This window comes from Argopecten irradians, chromosome 12 (assembly GCF_041381155.1).
Source record: "Argopecten irradians isolate NY chromosome 12, Ai_NY, whole genome shotgun sequence".
In the NCBI taxonomy this organism is placed as follows: domain Eukaryota; kingdom Metazoa; phylum Mollusca; class Bivalvia; order Pectinida; family Pectinidae; genus Argopecten; species Argopecten irradians.
The window spans coordinates 1479328-1505624 of NC_091145.1; the positions used below are offsets into that span (position 1 = coordinate 1479328).

The 26297-nt window shown below is 30.3% G+C and overlaps 1 protein-coding gene across 7 annotated transcripts in view; it reads left to right on the forward strand.

The window, feature by feature from the left end:
- LOC138304928 (interaptin-like) overlaps positions 1-26058 on the forward strand; it is a 29172-nt gene extending 3114 nt beyond the window's left edge. For 2 of the 7 annotated variants that reach the window (XM_069245328.1, XM_069245326.1), the window contains 9 exons: positions 11637-11792; positions 14112-14188; positions 14416-14648; positions 15437-15675; positions 16435-16548; positions 16753-16821; positions 17375-17473; positions 20102-20370; positions 22608-22735. In XM_069245328.1, coding sequence (XP_069101429.1) covers positions 11637-11792; positions 14112-14188; positions 14416-14648; positions 15437-15675; positions 16435-16548; positions 16753-16821; positions 17375-17473; positions 20102-20370; positions 22608-22611 — 1260 coding nt within the window. In that variant the 3' untranslated portion in view covers positions 22612-22735. The other 5 variants (XM_069245331.1, XM_069245330.1, XM_069245329.1 and 2 more) reach the window with 5 other exon arrangements.
- The last annotated feature ends 239 nt before the right edge of the window (positions 26059-26297 follow it).

Below are 26297 nucleotides of genomic sequence, written 5' to 3' on the forward strand. Positions count from 1 at the left end.
AGTATTTGTGAATGCTGTAGCTGATCGTTGTAGTATTTGTGAATGCTGTATCTGATCGTTGTAGTATTTGTGAATGCTGTAGCTGATCGTTGTAGTATTCGTGAATGCTGTAGCTGATCGTTGTAGTATTTGTGAATGCTGTAGCTGATCGTTGTAGTATTCGTGAATGCTGTAGCTGATCGTTGTAGTATTCGTGAATGCTGTAGCTGATCGTTGTAGTATTTGTGAATGCTGTAGCTGATCGTTGTAGTATTCGTGAATGCTGTAGCTGATCGTTGTAGTATTTGTGAATGCTGTAATTGATCGTTGTAGTATTTGTGAATGCTGTAGCTGATCGTTGTAGTATTTGTGAATGCTGTAGCTGATCGTTGTAGTATTTGTGAATGCTGTAGCTGATCGTTGTAGTATTTGTGAATGCTGTATCTGATCGTTGTAGTATTTGTGAATGCTGTAATTGATCGTTGTAGTATTTGTGAATGCTGTAGCTGATCGTTGTAGTATTTGTGAATGCTGTAGCTGATCGTTGTAGTATTTGTGAATGCTGTAGCTGATCGTTGTAGTATTTGTGAATGCTGTATCTGATCGTTGTAGTATTTGTGAATGCTGTAGCTGATCGTTGTAGTATTCGTGAATGCTGTAGCTGATCGTTGTAGTATTTGTGAATGCTGTAGCTGATCGTTGTAGTATTTGTGAATGCTGTAGCTGATCGTTGTAGTATTTGTGAATGCTGTAGCTGATCGTTGTAGTATTTGTGAATGCTGTAGCTGATCGTTGTAGTATTTGTGAATGCTGTAATTGATCGTTGTAGTATTTGTGAATGCTGTAGCTGATCGTTGTAGTATTTGTGAATGCTGTAGCTGATCGTTGTAGTATTTGTGAATGCTGTAGCTGATCGTTGTAGTATTTGTGAATGCTGTATCTGATCGTTGTAGTATTTGTGAATGCTGTATCTGATCGTTGTAGTATTTGTGAATGCTGTAATTGATCGTTGTAGTATTTGTGAATGCTGTAGCTGATCGTTGTAGTATTTGTGAATGCTGTAGCTGATCGTTGTAAGCAGTACTATATGAATGCGTAGCGTATAGTATTTAGACATCTCTGTATAAAGTATTTCATAATAGATAGTAGCAAGTCAGTAAAACAACACAAATGTTTAGACACGTGTTATACAGACTGTCTCGGAAACACATCTCATCTAAAACGTAAGTTATGGTAATATCTTTCTTTAATTGAAGACAATAAACTTTAATGTGTGTGTCAGAAGTATTACGTACTTCTGAAAATGATGCAAAAACACTAACGACGTCGTAATTGTATGGAAATGGATTCAGGATTCAAGGAATTGTATTTAACGTCGCATATTCGATATATATAAAGCACAACATTAGCACTGTATATGGATGTATTAATGGAGTTTAGTATAATATGAGTATATAATTAACTGAATGGCAATGCTGTGCTCACATCTATATATGTAGTCACTTTAGGTCACTGGCATTTATATGCAAATTATTTTATATAAATCACTTTGAAATAAAACGCGTGTGTTGTTAGCTGGTTTGGCTAGTCATATATGATTTAAAACTATATTCATAACGGTAAAAATGCATGTTACAATCTACTGAATCTTGTTCTGTTCATTAGTTTTACTGGCACCACATGTATATGTTATGGATTTATTGGTCATAAAACTTTTCAAATAACAAATATGGATTTTATTTTAATCTCTTTTTAATCTTTTCATTTCAATGACTTAACGCAATATTCTGTCTATGTAAATTATACGATACGTTGAGCTTAATCTCCTTCTTTTCCGTGGATCTATTGATGATAAATCTACATTTTCTCTACACACAATTAAGAAAGATGAACTCATCTTTGTCAAATATTTTCTATAAAATATCCCAACAAAAATGAAATGCGACTGTATGATATTTTTTCTGGAACTATATGAAACAACAACATGAAAGTTTGCACTCGAATATTTTCTTGGCTAAAGCTCGTTGATAGTTTTTAAATGGAATTATCTGTTCCAAGACGTTACCTTATTGAGAAAAACAACTGTTATCCATTTGAAATCTAACTCGTGGAATTTTATTTTGTCATGTGGAAAGGATATTAAGATGAAAGATATGACTAAACTGGAGCCCGATGGGTCAAAGGACAGAGGTGACTTTTGCTGACGGTTCCTTGTCACTTATGAACATTTTGTACCTGCTCATCTTAACGTCTGTAGAATAGCAGTATGAGTTTTATGTTGCCATCAAATCTGTATTAATTGTTTTGTAGGTTGATTATATTAAAGTGAATAGTCGGGCAAAGAAAACCAGTCTAAATACCTTCCAAAAGTTCTCACATATTAATACGACGGTCAAGGTCTGCTTACCTTTCCCAGTTCTGGCCATTGAAATAAAGAAAAGTTGAAAGCACTGAAAGCGAGGCTGCGTGGAAATGTAACCACGGACATAGTCAGCCGGGAGGACGTTTTAGGATTCCTATACTTAAATTAATTTCTACGTACGCAGACAGATTTTGACGAGAAAGTTTATTTTTCTATTCCATAAGAAATTATACTGGATACATTCACACCATTTTTAACGAATTTAGCCATCCTTGCCCGACTGTTCACTTTAAAAAGATGGAAACAGTTTTTCACAATTTGATGTAACTATGATGAACTTTGCCCAACCTATTTTCACTGCAATGGAAGAATTTCGCGTTTCCATAATCAAAGTCTTGCTCTGTGTTTAATTTCCGTGTTTACAGTGAAAACATTCTTTTGTATTTGTAATAGTTTTCTGTGATATTTTATCAAACTGATAATGGTTTGCAGTATCTTGCCCGTTTTCAACATCTTGAACGTTTTTGTTACTTCCGGAGATACAATGTAGATAAATTGATTATTGAAAATACTGCATCACACATTTTATAGAAATAGCCGTGTTAGGGAGACGATACTAATTTCTACTGATTATTGATCTACACGATAGTATACCTTGCTTTATATCAGGACCTTATGTACCCAATGGTACTCAGCGTCATCACTAATGGGATTAATCCAATGTATTATCGGCACAATTCTGTAATTAGAATTCAATCTAAGGGGTGTTTAGATTAATGTATATTGATCATATTGTGTATTTGTATATAACGCTGTGAAGGCAGTAAATAAACGAGGCAGCGCATTCATTGTGATTTAATAAGTTTATGTAGAATGAATGTGTGTACGGAATATCGTTCAGGTCAGTCCAAACTAAGATATAAGGGCTAATATATAAATCACCCAAGGTTTCTTTCCCACGTTATCAAAACAGGACCTTAGCAATGCATTACATATTGTACCACTTCCCTGGAGAACTCGTTTTACATAGAGAATACGTGGTCAGTACTGCTCGTTAATGAGGATTTTAGAAAGTCAGCAGTGGGTAGCCATTTTGTCTTTCTGTCCCGAGACAAAAGTACGTTAACTAACACCAGGACTATGTATTTTACTTTATGTTACAATATCCTAAACCAAAGTAAACTATTCCAAAATTGGACACCATGATACACGTGTAGAGCTGATGAAACAACCAGCTAACTAGAACAATACGAAACCAATTAATTTATTTTCAACAATTTGTTTTTGCTTAATTCCTGGTTTGTCTTTATGATGTGGCCGTGCTCTGTGTTCATTCTATAGTATCGTTCTGTCTATGAAAACTTAGTGGTATTATTACTATTATTCTAATGAGTTACTGAATTACCCCAGAGTCCAAAGCCTCGTTTTAATAGGTACTGAGTTATATTTATATACGTAACGTATTCTGGATTGGTCACATTAAAATGACAAGGTAACATAGATGAAGCTAACAGTATGAATGTTAAGTCAAAAGTATAAATGTTAAGTCAAAAGTATAAATGTTTAGTCAAAAGTATAAATGTTTAGTCAAAAGTTAAAAATATTAAGTCAAAAATATTAAGTCAAAAGTATAAATGTTTAGTCAAAAGCATAAATGTTTAGTCAAAAGCATAAATGTTTAGTCAAAAGTATAAATGTTTAGTCAAAAGCATAAATGTTTAGTCAAAAGTATAAATGTTTAGTCAAAAGTATAAAGAGTATAAATATTAAGTCAAAAGTATAAATGTTTAGTCAAAAGTATAAATGTTTAGTCAAAAGTATAAATGTTTAGTCAAAAGTATAAATATTAAGTCAAAAGTATAAGTCAAAAGTATAAATGTTTAGTCAAAAGTATAAATATTAAGTCAAAAGTATAAATATTTAGTCAAAAGTATAAATATTAAGTCAAAAGTATAAATATTAAGTCAAAAGTATAAATATTAAGTCAAAAGTATAAATATTTAGTCAAAAGTATAAATATTAAGTCAAAAGTATAAATGTTTAGTCAAAAGTATAAATATTAAGTCAAAAGTATAAGTATAAATATTAGTCAAAAGTATAAATATTAGTCAAAAGTATAAATATTTAAGTCAAAAGTATAAATGTTTAGTCAAAAGTATAAATATTAAGTCAAAAGTATAAATGTTTAGTCAAAAAGTCAAAAAGTATAAATGTTTTAGTCAAAGTATAAATATTAAGTCAAAAGTATAAATGTTTAGTCAAAAGTATAAATATTTAGTCAAAAGTATAAATGTTTAAGTCAAAAGTATAAATATTAAGTCAAAAGTATAAATGTTTAGTCAAAAGTATAAATATTTAGTCAAAAGTATAAATATTAAGTCAAAAGTATAAATATTTAGTCAAAAGTATAAATAATTTAGTCAAAAGTATAAATATTAAGTCAAAAGTATAAATATTAAGTCAAAAGTATAAATGTTTAGTCAAAAGTATAAATATTAAGTCAAAAGTATAAAATGTTTAGTCAAAAGTATAAAATATTAAGTCAAAAGTATAAATGTTTAGTCAAAAGTATAAATATTAAGTCAAAAGTATAAATGTTTAGTCAAAAGTATAAATATTAAGTCAAAAGTATAAATGTTTAGTCAAAAGTATAAAATATTAAGTCAAAAAGTATAAATGTTTAGTCAAAAGTATAAATGTTTTTAGTCAAAAGTATAAATATTAAGTCAAAAGTATAAATGTTTAGTCAAAAGTATAAATATTAAGTCAAAGTACAAGTATAAATTTTTAGTATAAATGTTTAGTCAAAAGTATAAATATTAAGTCAAAAGTATAAATGTTAGTCAAAAGTATAAATGTTTAGTCAAAAGTATAAATATTAAGTAAGTCAAAAGTATAATAAATGTTTAGTCAAAAGTATAAATATTAAGTCAAAAGTATAAATGTTTAGTCAAAAAGTATAAATATTAAGTCAAAAAGTATAAATGTTTAGTCAAAAGTATAAATATTTAGTCAAAAGTATAAATATTAAGTCAAAAGTATAAAAGTTTAGTCAAAAGTATAAATATTAAGTCAAAAGTATAAATGTTTAGTCAAAAGTATAAATATTAAGTCAAAAGTATAAATGTTTAGTCAAAAGTATAAATATTAAGTCAAAAGTATAAATATTAAGTCAAAAGTATAAATATTAAGTCAAAAGTATAAATGTTTAGTCAAAAGTTATAAATATTAAGTCAAAAGTATAAATATTTAGTCAAAAGTATAAATATTAAGTCAAAAGTATAAAGTAATTAGTCAAAAGTATAAATGTTTAGTCAAAAGTATAAATATTAAGTCAAAAGTATAAATGTTTTATTAGTCAAAAGTATAAATATTAAGTCAAAAGTATAAATATTAAGTCAAAAGTATAAATATTAAGTCAAAAGTATAAATGTTTAGTCAAAAGTATAAATATTAAGTCAAAAGTATAAATATTAAGTCAAAAGTATAAATGTTTAGTCAAAAGTATAAATATTTAGTCAAAAGTATAAATGTTTAGTCAAAAGTATAAATATTAAGTCAAAAGTATAAATGTTAAGTCAAAAGTATAAATGTTAAGTCAAAAGTATAAATGTTTAGTCAAAAGTATAAATTTTAGTCAAAAGTATATAAATATTAAGTCAAAAGTATAAATATTTAAGTCAAAAGTATAAATTGTTTAGTCAAAAGTATATAATATTAAGTCAAAAGTATAAATGTTTAGTCAAAAAGTATAAATGTTTAGTCAAAAGTATAAATATTAAGTCAAAAGTATAAATGTTAAGTCAAAAGTATAAATAGTTTTAGTCAAAAGTATTAATAAAAGTATTAGTCAAAAGTATAAATATTAAGTCAAAAGTATAAATGTTTAGTCAAAAGTATAATATAAGTCAAAAGTATAAATGTTTAGTCAAAAGTATAAATATTTAGTCAAAAGTATAAATTTTTAGTCAAAAGTATAAAAGTCAAAAGTATAAATATTAAGTCAAAAGTATAAATGTTTAGTCAAAAGTAAATATTAAGTCAAAAGTATAAATGTTTAGTCAAAAGTATAAAATTTAAGTCAAAAGTATAAATAAGTCAAAAGTATAAATGTTAGTCAAAAGTATAAATAAGTCAAAAGTATAAATGTTTAGTCAAAAGTATAAATATTAAGTCAAAAATAATTTAAGTCAAAAGTATAAATATTAAGTCAAAAGTATAAATGTTTAGTCAAAAGTATAATTAATCAAAAGTATAAATGTTTAGTCAAAAGTATCAAAAGTATAAATGTTTAGTCAAAAGTATAAATATTAAGTCAAAGTATAAAATTTAAGTCAAAAGTATAAATATTAAGTCAAAAGTCAAAAGTCAAAAGTATAAATGTTTAGTCAAAAGTATAAATATTAAGTCAAAAGTATAAATGTTAGTCAAAAGTATAAATTTTAAGTCAAAAGTATAAATTGTTTAGTAAAGTCAAAAGTATAAATATTAAGTCAAAAGTATAAATATTTAGTCAAAGTATAAATATTAAGTCAAAAGTATAAATATTAAGTCAAAAGTATAAATGTTTAGTCAAAAGTATAAATATTAATCAAAAGTATAAATGTTTAGTCAAAAGTATAAATATTAGTCAAAAGTATATTAAAAGTATAAATGTATTAAGTCAAAAGTATAAATATTAAGTCAAAAGTATAAATGTTTAGTCAAAAGTATAATATTTAGTCAAAAGTATAATGTTAAGTCAAAAGTATAAATTAGTTAAAGTTAAGTCAAAAGTATAAAAATAAATGTTTATAGTCAAAAGTATAAATATTAAGTCAAAAGTATAAATATTAAGTCAAAAATATATAAATGTTTAGTCAAAAGTATAAATTATTAAGTCAAAAGAATAAATGTTTAGTCAAAAGTATAAATAAGTCAAAAGAATAAATGTTTAAGTGTCAAAAGTATAAATATTAAGTCAAAAGTAAAATATTAAGTCAAAAGTAATAAAATATTAAGTCAAAAGTATAAATGTTTAGTCAAAAGTATAAATATTAAAGTCAAAAGTATAAATGTTTAAGTCAAAAGTATAAATTTAAGTCAAAAGTATAAATATTAAGTCAAAAAGTATAAATGTTTAGTCAAAAGTATAAATATTAAGTCAAAAGTATAAATATTAGTCAAAAGTATAAATATTAAGTCAAAAAAAGTATCAAAAGTATAAATATTAAGTCAAAAGTATAAATGTTTAGTCAAAAGTATAAATATTAAGTCAAAAGTATAAATGTTTAGTCAAAAGTATAAATATTTAAGTCAAAAGTATATTAAATGTTTAGTCAAAAGTATAAATATTAAGTCAAAAGTATAAATATTTAGTCAAAAGTAATAAATATTAAGTCAAAAGTATAAAATGTTTAGTCAAAAGTATAAATATTAAGTCAAAAGTATAAATGTATTAGTCAAAAGTATAAAATATTAAGTCAAAAGTAAATATTAAGTCAAAAGTATAAATATTAAGTCAAAAGTATAAATAATAAGTCAAAAGTATAAAATTATTAAGTCAAAAGTATAAATGTTTAGTCAAAAGTATAAATATTAAGTCAAAAGTATATAAATGTTTAGTCAAAAGTATAAATGTTAAGTCAAAAGATTTTAGTAGTTAAGTCAAAAGTATAAATGTTTAAGTCAAAAGTATAAATATTTAAGTCAAAAGTATAAATATTTAGTCAAAAGTAATATAAATGTTTAGTCAAAAGTATAAATATTTATGTCAAAAGTATAAATATTTAGTCAAAAGTATAAAATGTTTAGTCAATTAAGTCAAAATATAAATATTAAGTCAAAAGTATAAATGATTAGTCAAAAGTAAAATATTAAGTCAAAAGTATATAAATATTAAGTCAAAAGTATAAATATTAAGTCAAAAGTATAAATTTGAGAGTCAAAAGTATAAATGTTTAGTCAAAAGTATAAATATGTGTTAGTCAAAAGTTCTAAATATTTAGTCAAAAGTATAAAGTTTAAGGTAGTATAAATATTAAGTTCAAAAGTATAAATGTTTAGTCAAAAGTATAAATATTTAGTCAAAAGTATAAATATTTAGTCAAAAGTATAAATGTTTAGTCAAAAGTATAAATATTAAGTCAAAAGTATAAATGTTTTAGTCAAAAGTATAAATATTAAGTCAAAAGTATAAATAGTTTAAATGTTTAAGTCAAAAGTATAAATATTAAGTCAAAAGTATAAATGTTTAGTCAAAAGTATAAATATTAAGTCAAAAGTATAAATATTTAGTCAAAAGTATAAAAAAAGTCAAAAGTATAAATGTTTAGTCAAAAGTATAAATATTAAGTCAAAAGTATAAAATGTTTAGTCAAAAGTATAAATATTTAAGTCAAAAGTATAAATGTTTAGTCAAAAGTATAAAATGTTTAAGTCAAAAGTATAAATGTTTAGTCAAAAGTAACAAAAGTAAATATAAGTCAAAAGTATAAATTTTATCAAAAGATATAAATATTAAGTCAAAAGTATAAATGTTTAGTCAAAATAAATATTAAGTCAAAAGTATAAATGTTTAGTCAAAAGTATAAATGTTTAAGTCAAAAGTATAAATGTTTAGTCAAAAGTATAAATGTTTAGTCAAAAGTATAAATATTTAGTCAAAAGTATCAAAATAAATGTTTAAGTCAAAAGTATAAATATTAAGTCAAAAGTATAAATGTTTAGTCAAAAAGTATAAATGTTTAGTCAAAAGTATAAATATTTAGTCAAAAGTATAAATATTAAGTCAAAAGTATAAATGTTTAGTCAAAAGTATAAATATTAAGTCAAAAGTATAAATGTTTAGTCAAAAGTATAAATATTAAGTCAAAAGTATAAATGTTTAGTCAAAAGTATAAATGTTTAGTCAAAAGTATAAATGTTTAGTCAAAAGTATAAATATTAAGTCAAAAGTCAAATATAAATGATAAATTTAGTCAAAAGTATAAATATTAAGTCAAAAGTATAAATGTTTAGTCAAAAGTATCAAAAGATAAAATGTAAATAAGTCAAAAGTATAAATATTTAGTCAAAAGTATAAATGTTTAGTCAAAAGTATAAAATTAAGTCAATATAAATGTTTAGTCAAAAGTATAAATGTTAAGTCAAAAGTATATAAGTCAAAGTTTAGTCAAAAGTATAAATATTAAGTCAAAAGTATAAATGTTAAGTCAAAAGTATAAATATTTAGTCAAAAGTATAAATGTTTAGTCAAAAGTATAAATTTAAGTCAAAAGTATAAATATTAAGTCAAAAGTATAAATATTTAGTCAAAAGTATAAATGTTTAGTCAAAAGTATAAATGTTTAGTCAAAAGTATAAATATTAAGTCAAAAGTATAAATATTAAGTCAAAAGTATAAATATTAAGTCAAAAGTATAAATTTAGTCAAAAAAGTATATAATATTAAGTCAAAAGTATAAATATTAAGTCAAAAGTAAGTCAAAAGTATAAATATTAAGTCAAAAGTATAAATTTTAAGTCAAAAGTATAAATAAGTCAAAAGTATAAATATTAAGTCAAAAGTATAATAAATTGAAAAGTATAAATGTTTAGTTAAAGTATAAATATTAAGTCAAAAGCATAAATGTTTAGTCAAAAGTATAAATATTAAGTCAAAAGTATAAATGTTTAGTCAAAAATATAAATGTTTAGTCAAAAGTATAAAGATTAAGTCAAAAGCATAAATGTTTAGTCAAAAGTATAAATGTTTAGTCAAAAGTATAAATGTTTAGTCAAAAGTATAAATATTAAGTCAAAAGTATAAATATTAAGTCAAAAGTATAAATATTAAGTCAAAAGTATAAATGTTTAGTCAAAAGTATAAATGTTTAGTCAAAAGTATAAATATTAAGTCAAAAGTATAAATATTAAGTCAAAAGTATAAATATTAAGTCAAAAGTATAAATGTTTAGTCAAAAGTATAAATATTAAGTCAAAAGCATAAATGTTTAGTCAAAAGTATAAATATTTAGTCAAAAGTATAAATATTAAGTCAAAAGTATAAATGTTTAGTCAAAAGTATAAATATTAAGTCAAAAGTATAAATGTTAAGTCAAAAGTATAAATGTTTAGTCAAAAGTATAAATGTTTAGTCAAAAGTATAAATGTTTAGTCAAAAGTATAAATGTTTAGTCAAAAATATAAATGTTTAGTCAAAAGTATAAATATTAAGTCAAAAGTATAAATGTTTAGTCAAAAGTATAAATGTTTAGTCAAAAGTATAAATATTAAGTCAAAAGTATAAATATTAAGTCAAAAGTATAAATATTAAGTCAAAAGTATAAATGTTTAGTCAAAAGTATAAATATTAAGTCAAAAGTATAAATGTTTAGTCAAAAGTATAAATATTAAGTCAAAAGTATAAATGTTTAGTCAAAAGTATAAATATTTAGTCAAAAGTATAAATATTAAGTCAAAAGTATAAATGTTTAGTCAAAAGTATAAATATTAAGTTCAAAAGTATAAATATTAAGTCAAAAGTATAAATATAAGTAAGTCAAAAGTATAAATATTAAGTCAAAAGTATAAATGTTTAGTCAAAAGTATAAATATTAAGTCAAAAGTATAAATATTAAGTCAAAAGTATAAATATTAAGTCAAAAGTATAAATGTTTAGTCAAAAGTATAAATATTAAGTCAAAAGTATAAATATTTAGTCAAAAGTATAAATATTAAGTCAAAAGTATAAATATTTAGTCAAAAGTATAAATGTTTAGTCAAAAGTATAAATATTAAGTCAAAAGTATAAATATTTAGTCAAAAGTATAAATGTTTAGTCAAAAGTATAAATATTAAGTCAAAAGTATAAATGTTTAGTCAAAAGCATTTATAAATGTTAAGTAAAATTTGTATTAATATATAATTTACTTAGTATGTTGGTGAATTCACAATCCATCTACTGTCCGGTAAGTCGTAGTATCCGTTCTTTACGTCACGTGTGTAATAGCTGGTCAAGGTCGTTATGACGTCATGATGGAGTAATAGCATGGCACCAGGAGGAAACAAATGACGATTGCTGACGGATGCCTTCAAAACAATTGATATTAACTCCGCAACGATGTATTTTGTGCCAAAACGTAATTTGAAAATGACATTCATTTCCATGAAATACAATAGAGTTCTTTAAAAATAGTTGTTTTTTTCTTTTCTATTAGCCATCATTTAGAGATATTTTTTTTTTATTTTATATCGTTTAAAAAGCCTAGAAGTGATATCCGTTACAATACGTATGAAATATGTTGTAATGTCATGACCAACTCTTTATGAACAGAAACTCCAGGAGGAATTCGACCTTCTGGAGGCGAAGCAACAGGATGTTAGGGGGAACTTCAAACGGCTTGAAGCCGCAAAGAAGGAGAAAGATGCGAAGGTTGTCATGGAAAGTCTCTTTGATCAGCTTAAAGAGGCCATCGGCTTGTACGATGATGTGAGTATAAAGAAGTCATCGGCTTGTACGATGATGTGAGTATAAAGAGGCCATCGGCATGTACGATGATGTGAATATAAAGAGGTCATCGGCTTGTACGATGATGTGAGTATAAAGAGGTCATCGGCATGTACGATGATGTGAGTATAAAGAGGTCATCGGCATGTACGATGATGTGAGTATAAAGAGGTCATCGGCATGTACGATGATGTGAGTATAAAGAGGTCATCGGCATGTACGATGATGTGAGTATAAAGAGGCCATCGGCATGTACGATGATGTGAGTATAAAGAGGCCATCGGCATGTACGATGATGTGAGTATAAAGAGGTCATCGGCTTGTACGATGATGTAAATATATAAAGAGGTCATCGGCATGTACGATGATGTGAATATAAAGAAGTCATCGGCATGTACGATGATGTGAATATAAAGAGTCATCGGCATGTACGATGATGTGAGTATAAACAAGTCATCGGCATGTACGATGATGTGAGTATAAACAAGTCATCGGCATGTACGATGATGTGAGTATAAAGAGGTCATCGGCATGTACGATGATGTGAGTATAAAGAGGTCATCGGCATGTACGATGATGTGAATATAAAGAGGTCATCGGCATGTACGATGATGTGAGTATAAACAAGTCATCGGCATGTACGATGATGTGAATATAAAGAGGTCATCGGCTTGTACGATGATGTGAGTATAAAGAGGTCATCGGCATGTACGATGATGTGATTATAAAGAGGTCATCGGCTTGTACGATGATGTGAGTATAAAGAGGTCATCGGCATGTACGATGATGTGAATATAAAGAGGTCATCGTCATGTACGATGATGTGAGTATAAAGAGGCCATCGGCATGTACGATGATGTGAATATAAAGAGGTCATCGTCATGTACGATGATGTGAATATAAAGAGGTCATCGGCATGTACGATGATGTGAATATAAAGAGGTCATCGGCATGTACGATGATGTGAGTATAAAGAAGTCATCGGCATGTACGATGATGTGAGTATAAAGAAGTCATCGGCATGTACGGTGATGTGAATATAAAGAGGTCATCGGCTTGTACGATGATGTGAGTATTAAGAGGTCATCGGCATGTACGATGATGTGATTATAAAGAGGTTATCGGCTTGTACGATGATGTGAGTATAAAGAGGCCATCGGCATGTACGATGATGTGAGTATAAACAAGTCATCGGCATGTACGATGATGTGAGTATAAAGAGGCCATCGGCATGTACGATGATGTGAGTATAAACAAGTAATCGGCATGTACGATGATGTGAGTATAAATAAGTCATCGGCATGTACGATGATGTGAGTATAAAGAGGTCATCGGTATGTACGATGATGTGAGTATAAAGAAGTCATCGGCATGTACGATGATGTGAATATAAAGAGGTCATCGGCATGTACGATGATGTGAGTATAAAGAAGTCATCGGCATGTACGATGATGTGAGTATAAAGAGGCCATCGGCATGTACGATGATGTGAGTATAAACAAGTCATCGGCATGTACGATGATGTGAGTATAAAGAGGCCATCGGCATGTACGATGATGTGAGTATAAACAAGTCATCGGCATGTACGATGATGTGAGTATAAATAAGTCATCGGCATGTACGATGATGTGAGTATAAAGAGGTCATCGGCATGTACGATGATGTGAGTATAAAGAAGTCATCGGCATGTACGATGATGTGAGTATAAAGAGGTCATCGGCATGTACGATGATGTGAGTATAAAGAGGTCATCGGCATGTACGATGATGTGAGTATAAACAAGTCATCGGCATGTACGATGATGTGAGTATAAATAAGTCATCGGCATGTACGATGATGTGAGTATAAAGAGGTCATCGGTATGTACGATGATGTGAGTATAAAGAGGTCATCGGTATGTACGATGATGTGAGTATAAAGAAGTCATCGGCATGTACGATGATGTGTTGATCTGTATATATATATCCTCGTTAATGGTTGATGTAAATATATCCGCGTTAATGGTTGATATATATATATATATATATATATATATCAGCGTTAATGGTCGATGTATGTATATCTGAGTTAATGGTTGATATATATATATATCAGTGTTAAGGGTTGTTGTATATATATCTGCGTTAATGGTTGATCTATATATTTATCAGTGTTAATGGTTGTTGTATATATATCTGCGTTAATGGTTGATCTATATATATGCGCGTTAATGGTTGATCTATTTATATCCGCGTTAATGGTTGATCTATATATACCCGCGTTTATGGTTGATCTATATATATATTTGCATTTGATTTGTAGCTGGCTAAGGACATGGAGGAAATGTTCCACGACGTTCGCAAAAACCTCGGTCGGCGGGAGGATGGGAGTGTTCGGAAGTAAGTATAGATTATTTCTATTGACACCTAGTGTCATGTCAGGACAAATGAAATATATATTGAAACATCAAATTGCTAAAGCTTCTATGTTTCACTTATCGCCAATAAACAAATATTGACACATAAGTTCGATCTGAATACTATACATGTAGATATCACTGTACATACGATATTGGTCACCCTACCCTGGTTATAGAATACTTTTGATACACTTGTTTGATTTTCAGACGACCGCCGCTGTCACCAGAGGAGCAGGAATTGACATATGAACTAAAAGCACAGTTGATGAGAAACGTTGAGACGCAAAATCAGAGGTTAAAATCAGAAATATCTTTACACGAAAAGATGTCAGAGGCCAAAAGTCAGAACCATCAAAACAAAAAGATGTCAGAGGACGCCTCGCTTTCGAAAACGAATTCACTCAGACTGATGAAGATGTTTGAGAAGAAGGCAAAAGATTGTAAGTACAATTGTATTTGTTGTTATTGGGTCAGTGACGGTAACAGTTGTGTTATTGGGTCAGTGACGGTAACAGTTGTGTTATTGGGTCAGTGACGGTAACAGTTGTGTTATTGAGTCAGTGACGGTAACAGTTGTGTTATTGGGTCAGTGACGGTAACAGTTGTGTTATTGGGTCAGTGACGGTAACAGTTGTGTTATTGGGTCAGTGACGGTAACAGTTGTGTTATTGGGTCAGTGACGGTAACAGTTGTGTTATTGGGTCAGTGACGGTAACAGTTGTGTTATTGGGTCAGTGACGGTAACAGTTGTGTTATTGGGTCAGTGACGGTAACAGTTGTGTTATTGGGTCAGTGACGGTAACAGTTGTGTTATTGGGTCAGTGACGGTAACAGTTGTGTTATTGGGTCAGTGACGGTAACAGTAGTGTTATTGGGTCAGTGACGGTAACAGTTGTGTTATTGGGTCAGTGACGGTAACAGTAGTGTTATTGGGTCAGTGACGGTAACAGTTGTGTTATTGGGTCAGTGACGGTAACAGTTGTGTTATTGGGTCAGTGACGGTAACAGTTGTGTTATTGGTCAGCGTTTTATAACAGCTCATCTACAGTAGTTGTTCAGATTGTTTTAGTATATACCGTTAACATTTTTAAGGTGTACCTGTTATGTCGGTGGTTGTGTACACTATATTTTTTCGAAAACACTATGAACAGTAAGCATATGTGGAATGTGATAAATAACGTACCAGACCGAAGCTTATATTGATTCTGATAAAATCGATATATTACAGCCGAAACAAAGTTAAAAGATATGCAATCCGAGCTATCCAAGTCCCAACAGATAGCCAAGAAGTACCAACAGTTATACGAGATGGAGAAGAGAAAAGGTGGTGGGCCAGAAGGCCCAAGTGTCACCCCCATTTCTATGGAGTCGGATGGAGGTAGAATGACGCCGAAAATACCAAACCAATCCTCCCATTCATTCATGGGCACAAGTCAACGGATTAACGATATTATCCGTAAAAACGAGGTAATGAAAGCATTGTCGATAAACTTGATACATTTTCTCATTTAAAGCAAATTTGGTAACAATTTAATTATATCTCAAGTTTTACATTCCATATACCAGATTCCTATATAAAATATATTATGATTACGTAAGTTACGTTGAGTATGCGGGCTACATGTATTTTGCTTCTGAAATATAGATTGTATTACGTTGTATATTCAGACATTTAACATGCTTGTCCTTGTTATAGAGTGCAACAAACTAAATAATTTTACATAGACCACAGTGTTAAAGTTTGTTAAAGTTTTGGGATGATGATTAAAACTGCTGAATATTAGTTAGCAAAAGCTATTGTGTTCCATAATCAAAGTCTAGGTTCTCTTATAACACTAGATAGAGAAAAAATTGGGTCCTTTTGCTCAAACTCCAGACAGGGTAGCCATTGTGGATTCAAGTGCATTCTGCACTAACAAATCTTGAAATTCTATTTTTTACCAATTCATTATCAAAATTTGATATTTTGAACCTAATTTCGATCTGAATTTCCAAATTCATATCATGGTTAATAATTATCTGTCAGAAAACATTTTTACTTTTGAAATTCATAATTAGCCAGCCAATCAGTGGCCGGATCGAAATTATGTCCTGCTCAATCTTGTATACACAAGGGCCATTTCGAAGGTCTTTTTTTATTTAGTTGGTTGTTCCCTTATACGGCTAAAAGTGTTACCTGTATGTGGTAAAGTAGCTACAGTAAACTGTTAATGTTGTTGTTTAAAGGTTTTATTAGAGGAAAATGACGTATTAAAACGTGAGATCCATCGTCTGAAACAAGACAACATGACACTGATAAAGAAAGCTAAGCATGCTATGTCTGACAAGGACGGACTGCTGGTAAGTACTCCGTCACCGAGCTAATCTTTGTGTGAGTTGTGTCAATGAGAAGTACACATTAAAATGTTTACTTGTTCAAGGGCTTATATTTCATCAACATTCATTATGTTTTACGATCGTACAGTTTAGTTCTATTTGAAATTGGTACTACCATGCTATATGAATATGATAGTCACTAAATGGTATGCATTTATACTTTTCCAGACACGACTAGAGACCAGTGAAGCAAACAGAAAGCAGCTACATAAACGGTTAGATAGAGAAAAAACACAGGTGAGATAGAGAAAAAACACAGGTGAGATAGAGAAAAAACACAGGTTAGATAGAGAAAAAACACACAGGTGAGATAGAGAAAAAACACAGGTGAGATAGAGAAAAAACACAGGTTAGATAGAGAAAAAACACAGGTGAGATAGAGAAAAAACACAGGTGAGATAGAGAAAAAACACAGGTGAGATAGAGAAAAAACACAGGTGAGATAGAGAAAAAACACAGGTGAGATTGAATGCATACAAACAGACTCTATCATCAATAAGACTTTCCATTCATTACCCTTGTGCAAATTGTACAAAATGTAAGGATTTATATCTATTAATGATATACTAGTAGTTTAAGCACATTATTCCATTTCAATGAAGAACAATATTTTCATTAACTACGCCATCTTTTTTATTCTGTTGCAAAATTTTCGTAACGAATGTAAGGTGATAGTTTTATTTTGCTCCCGACATTATTGAAGCTATCTTTTGCAAACAAAATTGACCATCATCTGATCTTGTTACCCAGAGTATGTATATACCTTAGATTGGTGTCCTCCTCATTTCAGCATACAATGCTGTCTCGAAGTTTGACGCGACAGGCATCAGACTGGATAGTTTTGAAAAAGCAACTTGCTCAATTTGATGAGGAGTATCGGTGGAGTCAGGTAGGTGTCTCATACGTTAATCGTAAAAATAGTATCGTAATTGAGTCACGTGATACTGTCACTGTTTCTTTACACATTTGGATGACCTGTGGTCAGTGAGGTTAATGTGAAATGCAATTAAATCAAAACGACAATGTATTTTTTTTTCAAAATGATAAAATTGATTAAAACAATTTGAATAATGATTGATATACCAGCATGTCGTCAGAGCAGTGCTTCTATTTATAACTATATTATATACATGCACATCAATATATATAGTAAACAATGACAACAAATCCAAAATCTAACAGAGAGCTGACTATCTACGTGAAAACGCAACAAAGAGTTCAGCCCTCTGTAATAGGTAAAAATGGCCATAGGCTGGTGAAATTTACACTTATTGGTCTAAACGGTTATAAATGATATATCATACAAACAAAAATGTATCTGACCACGTGACATCTCCATCAGTCTGATTGTGTGATGGCTAATACTGTAATAGAACCTTCTTGTATCTAACAATGTGAGATCATGTTCGTGTCGCTGATGTCTTGTTAACATTTAACCGTTATGCTTTATTGCAGAGAATTCTCGGTAAATCAGGCACTAATGTATTGTATTCTTATTTGCATGATTAAGGCCAGACCATTGTCCCTCTATGCATTAGATATCTGGCTCCGTACATATGACTATTGTCTTGTACGATATACGGTGACGTTGTATCTGGGAACTGTGAATAATTTGGTAATGCGATTAAACTGGATGTTTATCTTTCGTTCGTCACTATACGATTGTATACATATCTAATTTCATTTTCTTTTTATATCATTCAACATAATTGTTGAACCTTTGTCTTGTCTTATTATGCACATCGTTCGTAGTGTTTAGTTCTAAATCATGTCTGGTCTTTTATTAGAAAGCACACATTATCAATTTTTTCTGCAATCAAGTTTTAATTTTTTATCCATGATCCCTCTCATCTTCTCACTCCAAATACACAGATTGAACGTCAAAAGGAGTACGCCCTGCAGCGGTTTGGGGCGTTACCGCCCATCCACGTTATGACGCCGATCACTGAGGTCTCCTCAGTTAGTGACTTTGATTACGAACACTAAATGACGGTATATACATGTACCCCTCTCTCACCAACGTTTTAGATAGGCAGTTGGTACACAATGGGAGTTTTACGCAAATAACAAACCAAGCTTTGCATGATATCGCAAGGGAAATATGAAATTTAAAATGAAAAAAATATACTCGTTTTCTAATTGGTATAGATTGGTATTAAGGCACGTCTTAAACTTTGGATATATATATCTACATACACTCTTTAATATACATTTTGCTATGAAACAAAAGTGCACTGCATGTTTTCATTATAATTTAAACTTACCTGCATGTCGTATACACCAGAGCATGTCATTGTATCGGTACATCTGTGATCGAATGCACGAATATAGGGTTTAGATGGATTTTTGTGGGTTTTTTTACGTGTAATAGTAATGCTCCTTGGTTTTTTTCCAGGTAAGATATTGAGCGAAACCTGCGTTTGTCGTTATGTACTCATGTCGTCATTAGTAATTAGATGTGTTTTATTAGTATCCTTAATGTCGTCATTCATCTATTCATGTTACAAAATATAGGAGTTATTTTTAGTTGACATTTAGCAACGAATACTGGTACTACATGAAACCTATTGATTTGATTGTATCCATGTTACCAGTTACAGAAAAGCAAGCTATCAAGCGGTAGAGTATACAAACCCATGTAGATATCTAGTTGACTAGGACTTGTGGTGTTTTGATCCCCATAAACAGAATCCTATCTATTACACACGTATCGCTTCTGCAAGACTTATCTATGCCATCGTGTGGCTCCTATGCCATTACTTTTGATGTAGCTTCATTTATTTAACAGGAACACTAGACGTATGTACGCCATATTTATGTTGTCCATTCTAACCGGATAACCTTTTTGGTCGAGGCTAACTTTTTTTGGAGGAGCAGTGCTTACCATTATATATGACAGACCAATATTTATGCCATAGTTTTATCTGTTCTATTTAACCGTAAATCCATTTTGATCAAGGCTAACTCTTTTGACAGGACAATCCCTAGAATCATATATGGCACGTACAGGTTTTGGTTATAACCAATGTAATCCCAGTAGATGTATGTATATATATATATATGTTTTATCAGGGTGAAATGATCTCTTTTATTTATGAATTAAACTTTGTAGTCATTGTCAGTGAGACACGACACTAAAACACTTCTAATCATTCCAGTTTACCCGTCACAATCCATTCACTGTCACTTCGTGGTGAAGCACTTCTACCGGGTAGCTATTGACTCACATATAGCTATTTGTTAGGAGAGTAAACATCCAGCTGTAACATAAACTTATCTGTGTAACGATATTGTAAAATATTCCAATAACTTGTTTATATGAATATTTATTTGATCCAATCCAACCTTGAATGAAACATTATAATTTATCTAAAAGTCTTCATGGCTTTTCTAATCCTTTCACTTATATTAAATGCAAAATTATGACAGCAAATAGCATAGAATCTATTAAAATCTTACTCCTTTGATGAAGTCAATGATAATAACCTACTGTCGCATGGCTGATTTTCGTTACAAGGCTGGCAATACCAAGATAAAGAGTAGCTATGTTGATCTGAGAAAGACTTACCAAACCTACCACCAGGCCCAGCGGGAACATTCAATAGTTCCTAGTAGAAGCGGCAGGTCACAAAAAGGCTACTTCCCGCCAGTTAGTAGGTTGTCTTCCAGTGTCTCTACACTGCATAGGGAAAAATCCTCGGCCGCTGATTGGGTTCGGATACCGGAAAGACCAAAGAGGGAAAAGTCGACTCTTAATATTGTCTTACCCAAAGTGAAGGTTTCCAGGTGAAGAATTGTCGTAACGTACACGAGTTACGAGCACGTGAAGTAACAAGAGAGTAACCATAGTAACACCACTTTCGTGCCACGTTCTCACCAACTTAATTGACTTTCATGCAGATGCTGAGCTAACCTTATACACGAAACTCTCATTTACCGTTATGGCCATTATGTAGAGAAATAATATACTAAATTTGTAATTTTCTGTAATTCTGTTTAGAACTAGCATAATGTTGAGGAATCTAAAATGAAATAAGATCCTACAATCGGTGTGTGAAGCTGTCTCCTATGTTATCAGCTCGTGATTCTTGTGAATGTGTCTCTTTGTCTAACGTCTCCCAGGTCAACCTGTTGTTATTTCCATATACTTGTATATTCTTTCATAGTGATCTCAGTGTTCCAGAACCTTTATTACCAATGATCCCGTATTGTGTTAGTAGAGACTTTTCGAGTGATCCCGAGACCTATTCCTAGTGCTCCCGAGTGATCCCGAGACATATTCCTTGTCCTCCCGAGTGATCCCGAAATCTGTGTGCTGACTTCTGCCATGTTAACCCCGAGACCTGTGTGCTGACTTCTGTTGATCCCTAAAACGATGTCACAATCACTTCCATCACACACTTTCGCCTTCTTTCCTAACAGATTTATTTGGAAAATATTCAAAATAATCACTTTAAAGGAACCTACAAATGTTTGGTGGTACACGTACCTATCTTGGCGATACTTCCGTCTACAAATATCACTGATATGAGACACATACAATACGCAATTACACGTATCAAGTGTATGATATTTTGCATTAAAACTTTCAATATAGAACTCTGATGCGTTAATCGCATGTTAAGATTTCTTTGAATGCACACTATGATTTATAGACGAATACGCAATTACACGTATCAATAATGTGTTGGAATCAAAGTACGGTATGAAAATCTCACAATTGAAATCAAATTCGTATTGCTCTCTCAGGTACAAGTTCTTTAAACACTGGCTTAGATAATTCTTATATAAATCTCCTCGTCATTGATACGTCCTTTTTGCGGACGTGAATGTGGCGCAGTGAATGAAGCAGAAGGTATGTTTAGTTAGACGATTAGGTACCATAGAGTTCGTGGCCCGGGTAGGGCACGAATCATAGAAATGTCATCCTTTGTCACAGATACTATCTAATGCATAAAACACAACGTATCATATACACTATGTTGTTGATCTGACGGTTTGTATTTGAACTTCCTGTCAAAATTGTGCTCCGTTGATAATATATAGACCGCTAATATGGTAAGGTACATACCAGGTAGAGCTGCTAATTTATTATTTACACACGATTTACATGCAATTATATATAGGATTCAAACCATTAGGTAGTTTTTCGAGCTAGTCGGAAATAAAACCATGTATACTGGTGTATGTATTACTGGTGTATGTAATTGGGACAGGTCGACGTAATATTACAATATACGTTGAAGATGGATTTTCAAAGCTATCAATATTGGTTGATTTTACACCAGAAAAATACAAATGTAATATGACTTAAATGGGTGTATTTAAGTTACATAAATTTATAATGTATTATACAATAACCTGTGTTAAAGTTTCAGCTTATTTTCCGTAGTAATATGCATGTTTCTGGGTAACATATATGGTATCAATAGAGTACAACTGTTGATATGATACTAAGGAAACAAAAATTTCTATTGCATGCTCTATTTGCACGTCTTGCATGTTTTCGTTGCACGATACATCTCTATACTGATTTACACCATATCTGTGTGTGCAATTTATCGAGTAATATTAGCCATGCATGAGAAGTTATCGAAACGTAACTACACATTGTAAGAATAATTTATTTCGATGTAAGATACTTTCCATTCTATCTCTTCCTTTATTTAATGTTCATTTGTTTATAATTATGACAGTTTTTTTTTATTCCTAACAAGTTTGTGTTTATATAGCTCTCTGTGTGACAATAGTTTCCAGTTTTTGTAAATATCCTTTCATGTTTGAGTGTATTCTCTATTTGATATGATTTTAGTTACTTTGGGCATGTTTTCAAAGTTAATAGGTCATGTTTATATATTATCACATACGAAGAAGTATTAGATTTCACCATTAAATGATGCAATTCATCACACATGTAGAATAGGTTACAATGATTACAATGTTGTCGGCCGTTGAAGAAACATGAATGTGTGTCTATTGTCGAAACAAACATCTTATGTCATTGTTTTACATGTGTTTTACAGGTAGGCCCTGTAAATCCGCACGGAGCAGAGCAACGCATGCACATGCACCAAGCGACTAAAAATGTATATTTACCTAAGAAGATGCTACCAGTGGAGTCATGGGGACAAGCTAACACAACTGTTGCTACACCTTCTCGTTAACTCACGTGCGCACGTGAAGAACAAATGTGATTTTTATAAGAGAAGTATGGAAGGATTTAATTGGATATCATTATTCCTGGTTTGTGTTTTCCTATACACTGAGCTCAAATATATGCTGAAGCGGGCTCACCAAACCTACAGACACTGAAATACAAATGATATATGAAATGATTTTTTATGTGCCAGAGGTATACGCATCGTTCGTGATACCCCTCTCTTAATCTAATGTAATAATTTCTTATTGATATTTTGTTTCGCTGATAGTTAGAACCTATTCGCGGTACTATTGATAAAGCGGTGATTTTTACATTGGTTTGTGCTGTTAAACATGTGTTTATTATGTATAAGCATTTTAATTACATCCGGGTATGCATTTATTATATCGGTATACATGTCTACTAAGACGGGACAGGAAATAGCTTTCAAACAATCTATCTTGTCTATCATGGAGAGAGTTGTGTTAATATTGTTGATTCCCACAATGTTGTCTTGTTGAAAGCCTACACAAATGGCGTCAGTGGATATACATTATATTATGTTGTTTTCGGAGTACATTACTCTTCATCACTATAGCATTTCCGTTTCTAGATACATATATTCATGCATATGCTCGCCATTTGATTTTGTACCACATGAGTAAGATATTGGGTTAACCCTAAAGTATGCTATGTCGAAGTATTGGTGTACTTTGGTTATATATTTGTAATAACGGACGCTACTGACGTATGTTCGTATAATCACTGCTAACACCTGCTTTATGTTAAGTAATTACGATAATCCACTGGGAAGGATTTCTATAATACGTCTACTGAAGTGGGTACTATTGTAGTTACATCCCAGTGAATACAATATGTATGTGTACATTATATAAAATCTCTTTCCTAAGATCGAATATTATATCTGACCTCGTGGGAATAATACAACAAATGTAACATAGAACTGCAAGTAATTTGCCTCTTAGTATCATATTTAAGTCTTGTTAAAGATCTTCAGCTGTTTGTGTTTACAAAGGAACTACATATACACACTAATTACTCTGGCCTTGTGACCCCGAGAGCCTTACGTCAGTTATAGCCTCTTTAAGTAGGCATGGGGCATTGTAAATGCTAGTATTATGTATTACCCCTAAATAACACAGCTCTGTATTCCTGCTTAACACATATTATCTGAATATAAAGATTATGTTTCTGTAAAATAACTACATGTATGACAAATATATATAGTTTATAGATACATTCGTAGTTCTTAACACACGGTAATACCTGTGTATATCAAAATTTAGTTTTAAGGGATCAGATCGTGTCACAAATTGGACGATATTATATATTTTTGTAGACACTGTTGGAATTACTTCTGTCCCCAAGAACAAACACACAACTTGATGACTCGACTTCCTCTTCCTTTCTCTTGTTACCAGACATTTGTTTTATATATCTATATCTTATATCTATTTAACTTAATGCTGCACACAAGTAGCTAGCATAATATAATATTGTAGTACTAGTACATGGTATTACACAATATAATATTGTAGTACTAGCACATGGTATTACACAATATAATATTGTAGTACTAGTACATGGTATTACACAATATAATATTGTAGTACTAGTACATGGTATTACACAATATAATATTGTAGTACTAGTACATGGTATTACACAATATAATATTGTAGTACTAGTACATGGTATTACACAATATAATATTGTAGTACTTGTACATGGTATTACACAATATAATATTGTAGTACTAGTACATGGTATTACACAATATAATATTGTAGTACTAGTACATGGTATTACACAATATAATATTGTAGTACTAGTACATGGTATTACACAATATAATATTGTAGTACTAGTACATGGTATTACACAATATAATATTGTAGTACTTGTACATGGTATTACACAATATAATATTGTAGCACTAGTACATGGTATTACACAATATAATATTGTAGTACTTGTACATGGTATTACACAATATAATATTGTAGTACTTGTACATGGTATTACACAATATAATGTTGTAGTAATAGTACATGGTATTACACAATATAATATTGTAGTACTAGTACATGGTATTACACAATATCATATTGTAGTACTTGTACATGGTATTACACAATATAATATATTGTAGTACTAGTACATGGTATTACACAATATAATATTGTAGTACTAGTACATGGTATTACACAATATAATATTGTAGTACTAGTACATGGTATTACACAATATAATATTGTAGTACTAGTACATGGTATTACACAATATAATATTGTTGCACTAGTACATGGTATTACACAATATAATATTGAAGCACTAGTACATGGTATTACACAATATAATATTGAAGACTTAATAAAAAACAATCCCTCAAGACATCTGGAATCTCACTCATTAAATTCTATAAGAATTAACTAGAGTATATTTTTCTCATTTTATGGAGATATAACACAAAAAACAAAGTAAAGTCTTGCTGTTAGATTGGCATATCAACACGTGTCGGTGTTATTTCTGTCGTACTTGAGAAGGTTACCCCGCGGTGGCTAGGGAAAAGATAACTCTGTCTTTTACCGAGGTAGGGAAAAGACAGAGTTACACGCGCTGGACTGTGACGTCATCAATACATACGGCGACCATTTTTACTCACAGTGACGTTCGTGTCGACAGACTTTCCGCCGTTTCTCGTTAAAGTATGGGAGAAAAAGAATCTTACATGGGCCAGTCAGTTCATAAGCCAAAATAGTTCACTTGGGTTGAGATATCCCTGTCCAATTGGCAGACCGATGTAAGATTTTATTATTATTAAACCCTCTCACACAGTACTGAGATAATAAGTTGTTGGTGACCCCATTGTTTAGATACCTACCTCTCTGTATTGCTGGTGTATGATCCCCTTGTACTGTACGATAATCTGACACTGACATATTAGTGGTACACCTTTCCGATGGCCGGAGGTTACTAAAGTTTTATAATAAACTATTGTTTAAACTTGATAGTGCTTTGTGAGCTTCCCAATGAACAGTGCTAGTTCTAGGATTAATTGTTCGATACATAGAATCGTAATTAGGGAAAACGCATTAATTTAGTTCGAATACATCTTTCACACACACACACACACACAAACCCAAACCCTCACACACACACACACAATAATAGTTTATACTGTCTATAACTTTATAGTATGCGGGACAAAATACGTATGATATCGCGCGCTAAACCTATGTACATATTCACTATTTTTTATTGTTACATATACTTATGTCATGTTTTCGAATAAAAAACATGTTCACCTTGAATTGCGTTATCTATTTCTTTTGTCCACATCATGTAAAAGAAATGAGGCTTCTAACGGCACTATTTACCTGGACAAAAAAACTTTGAGACAATGGAATGGATAAAGGATAATTATCATAATTGAATTTATGTTTAATAAATAAATGATTAATCAAATAATCAAATAAATATAGTATTTTGAAGAAAAACACGACAATCAATAATAGATTGGTGTACTTCCTAGAAAGCACATAACATTTTT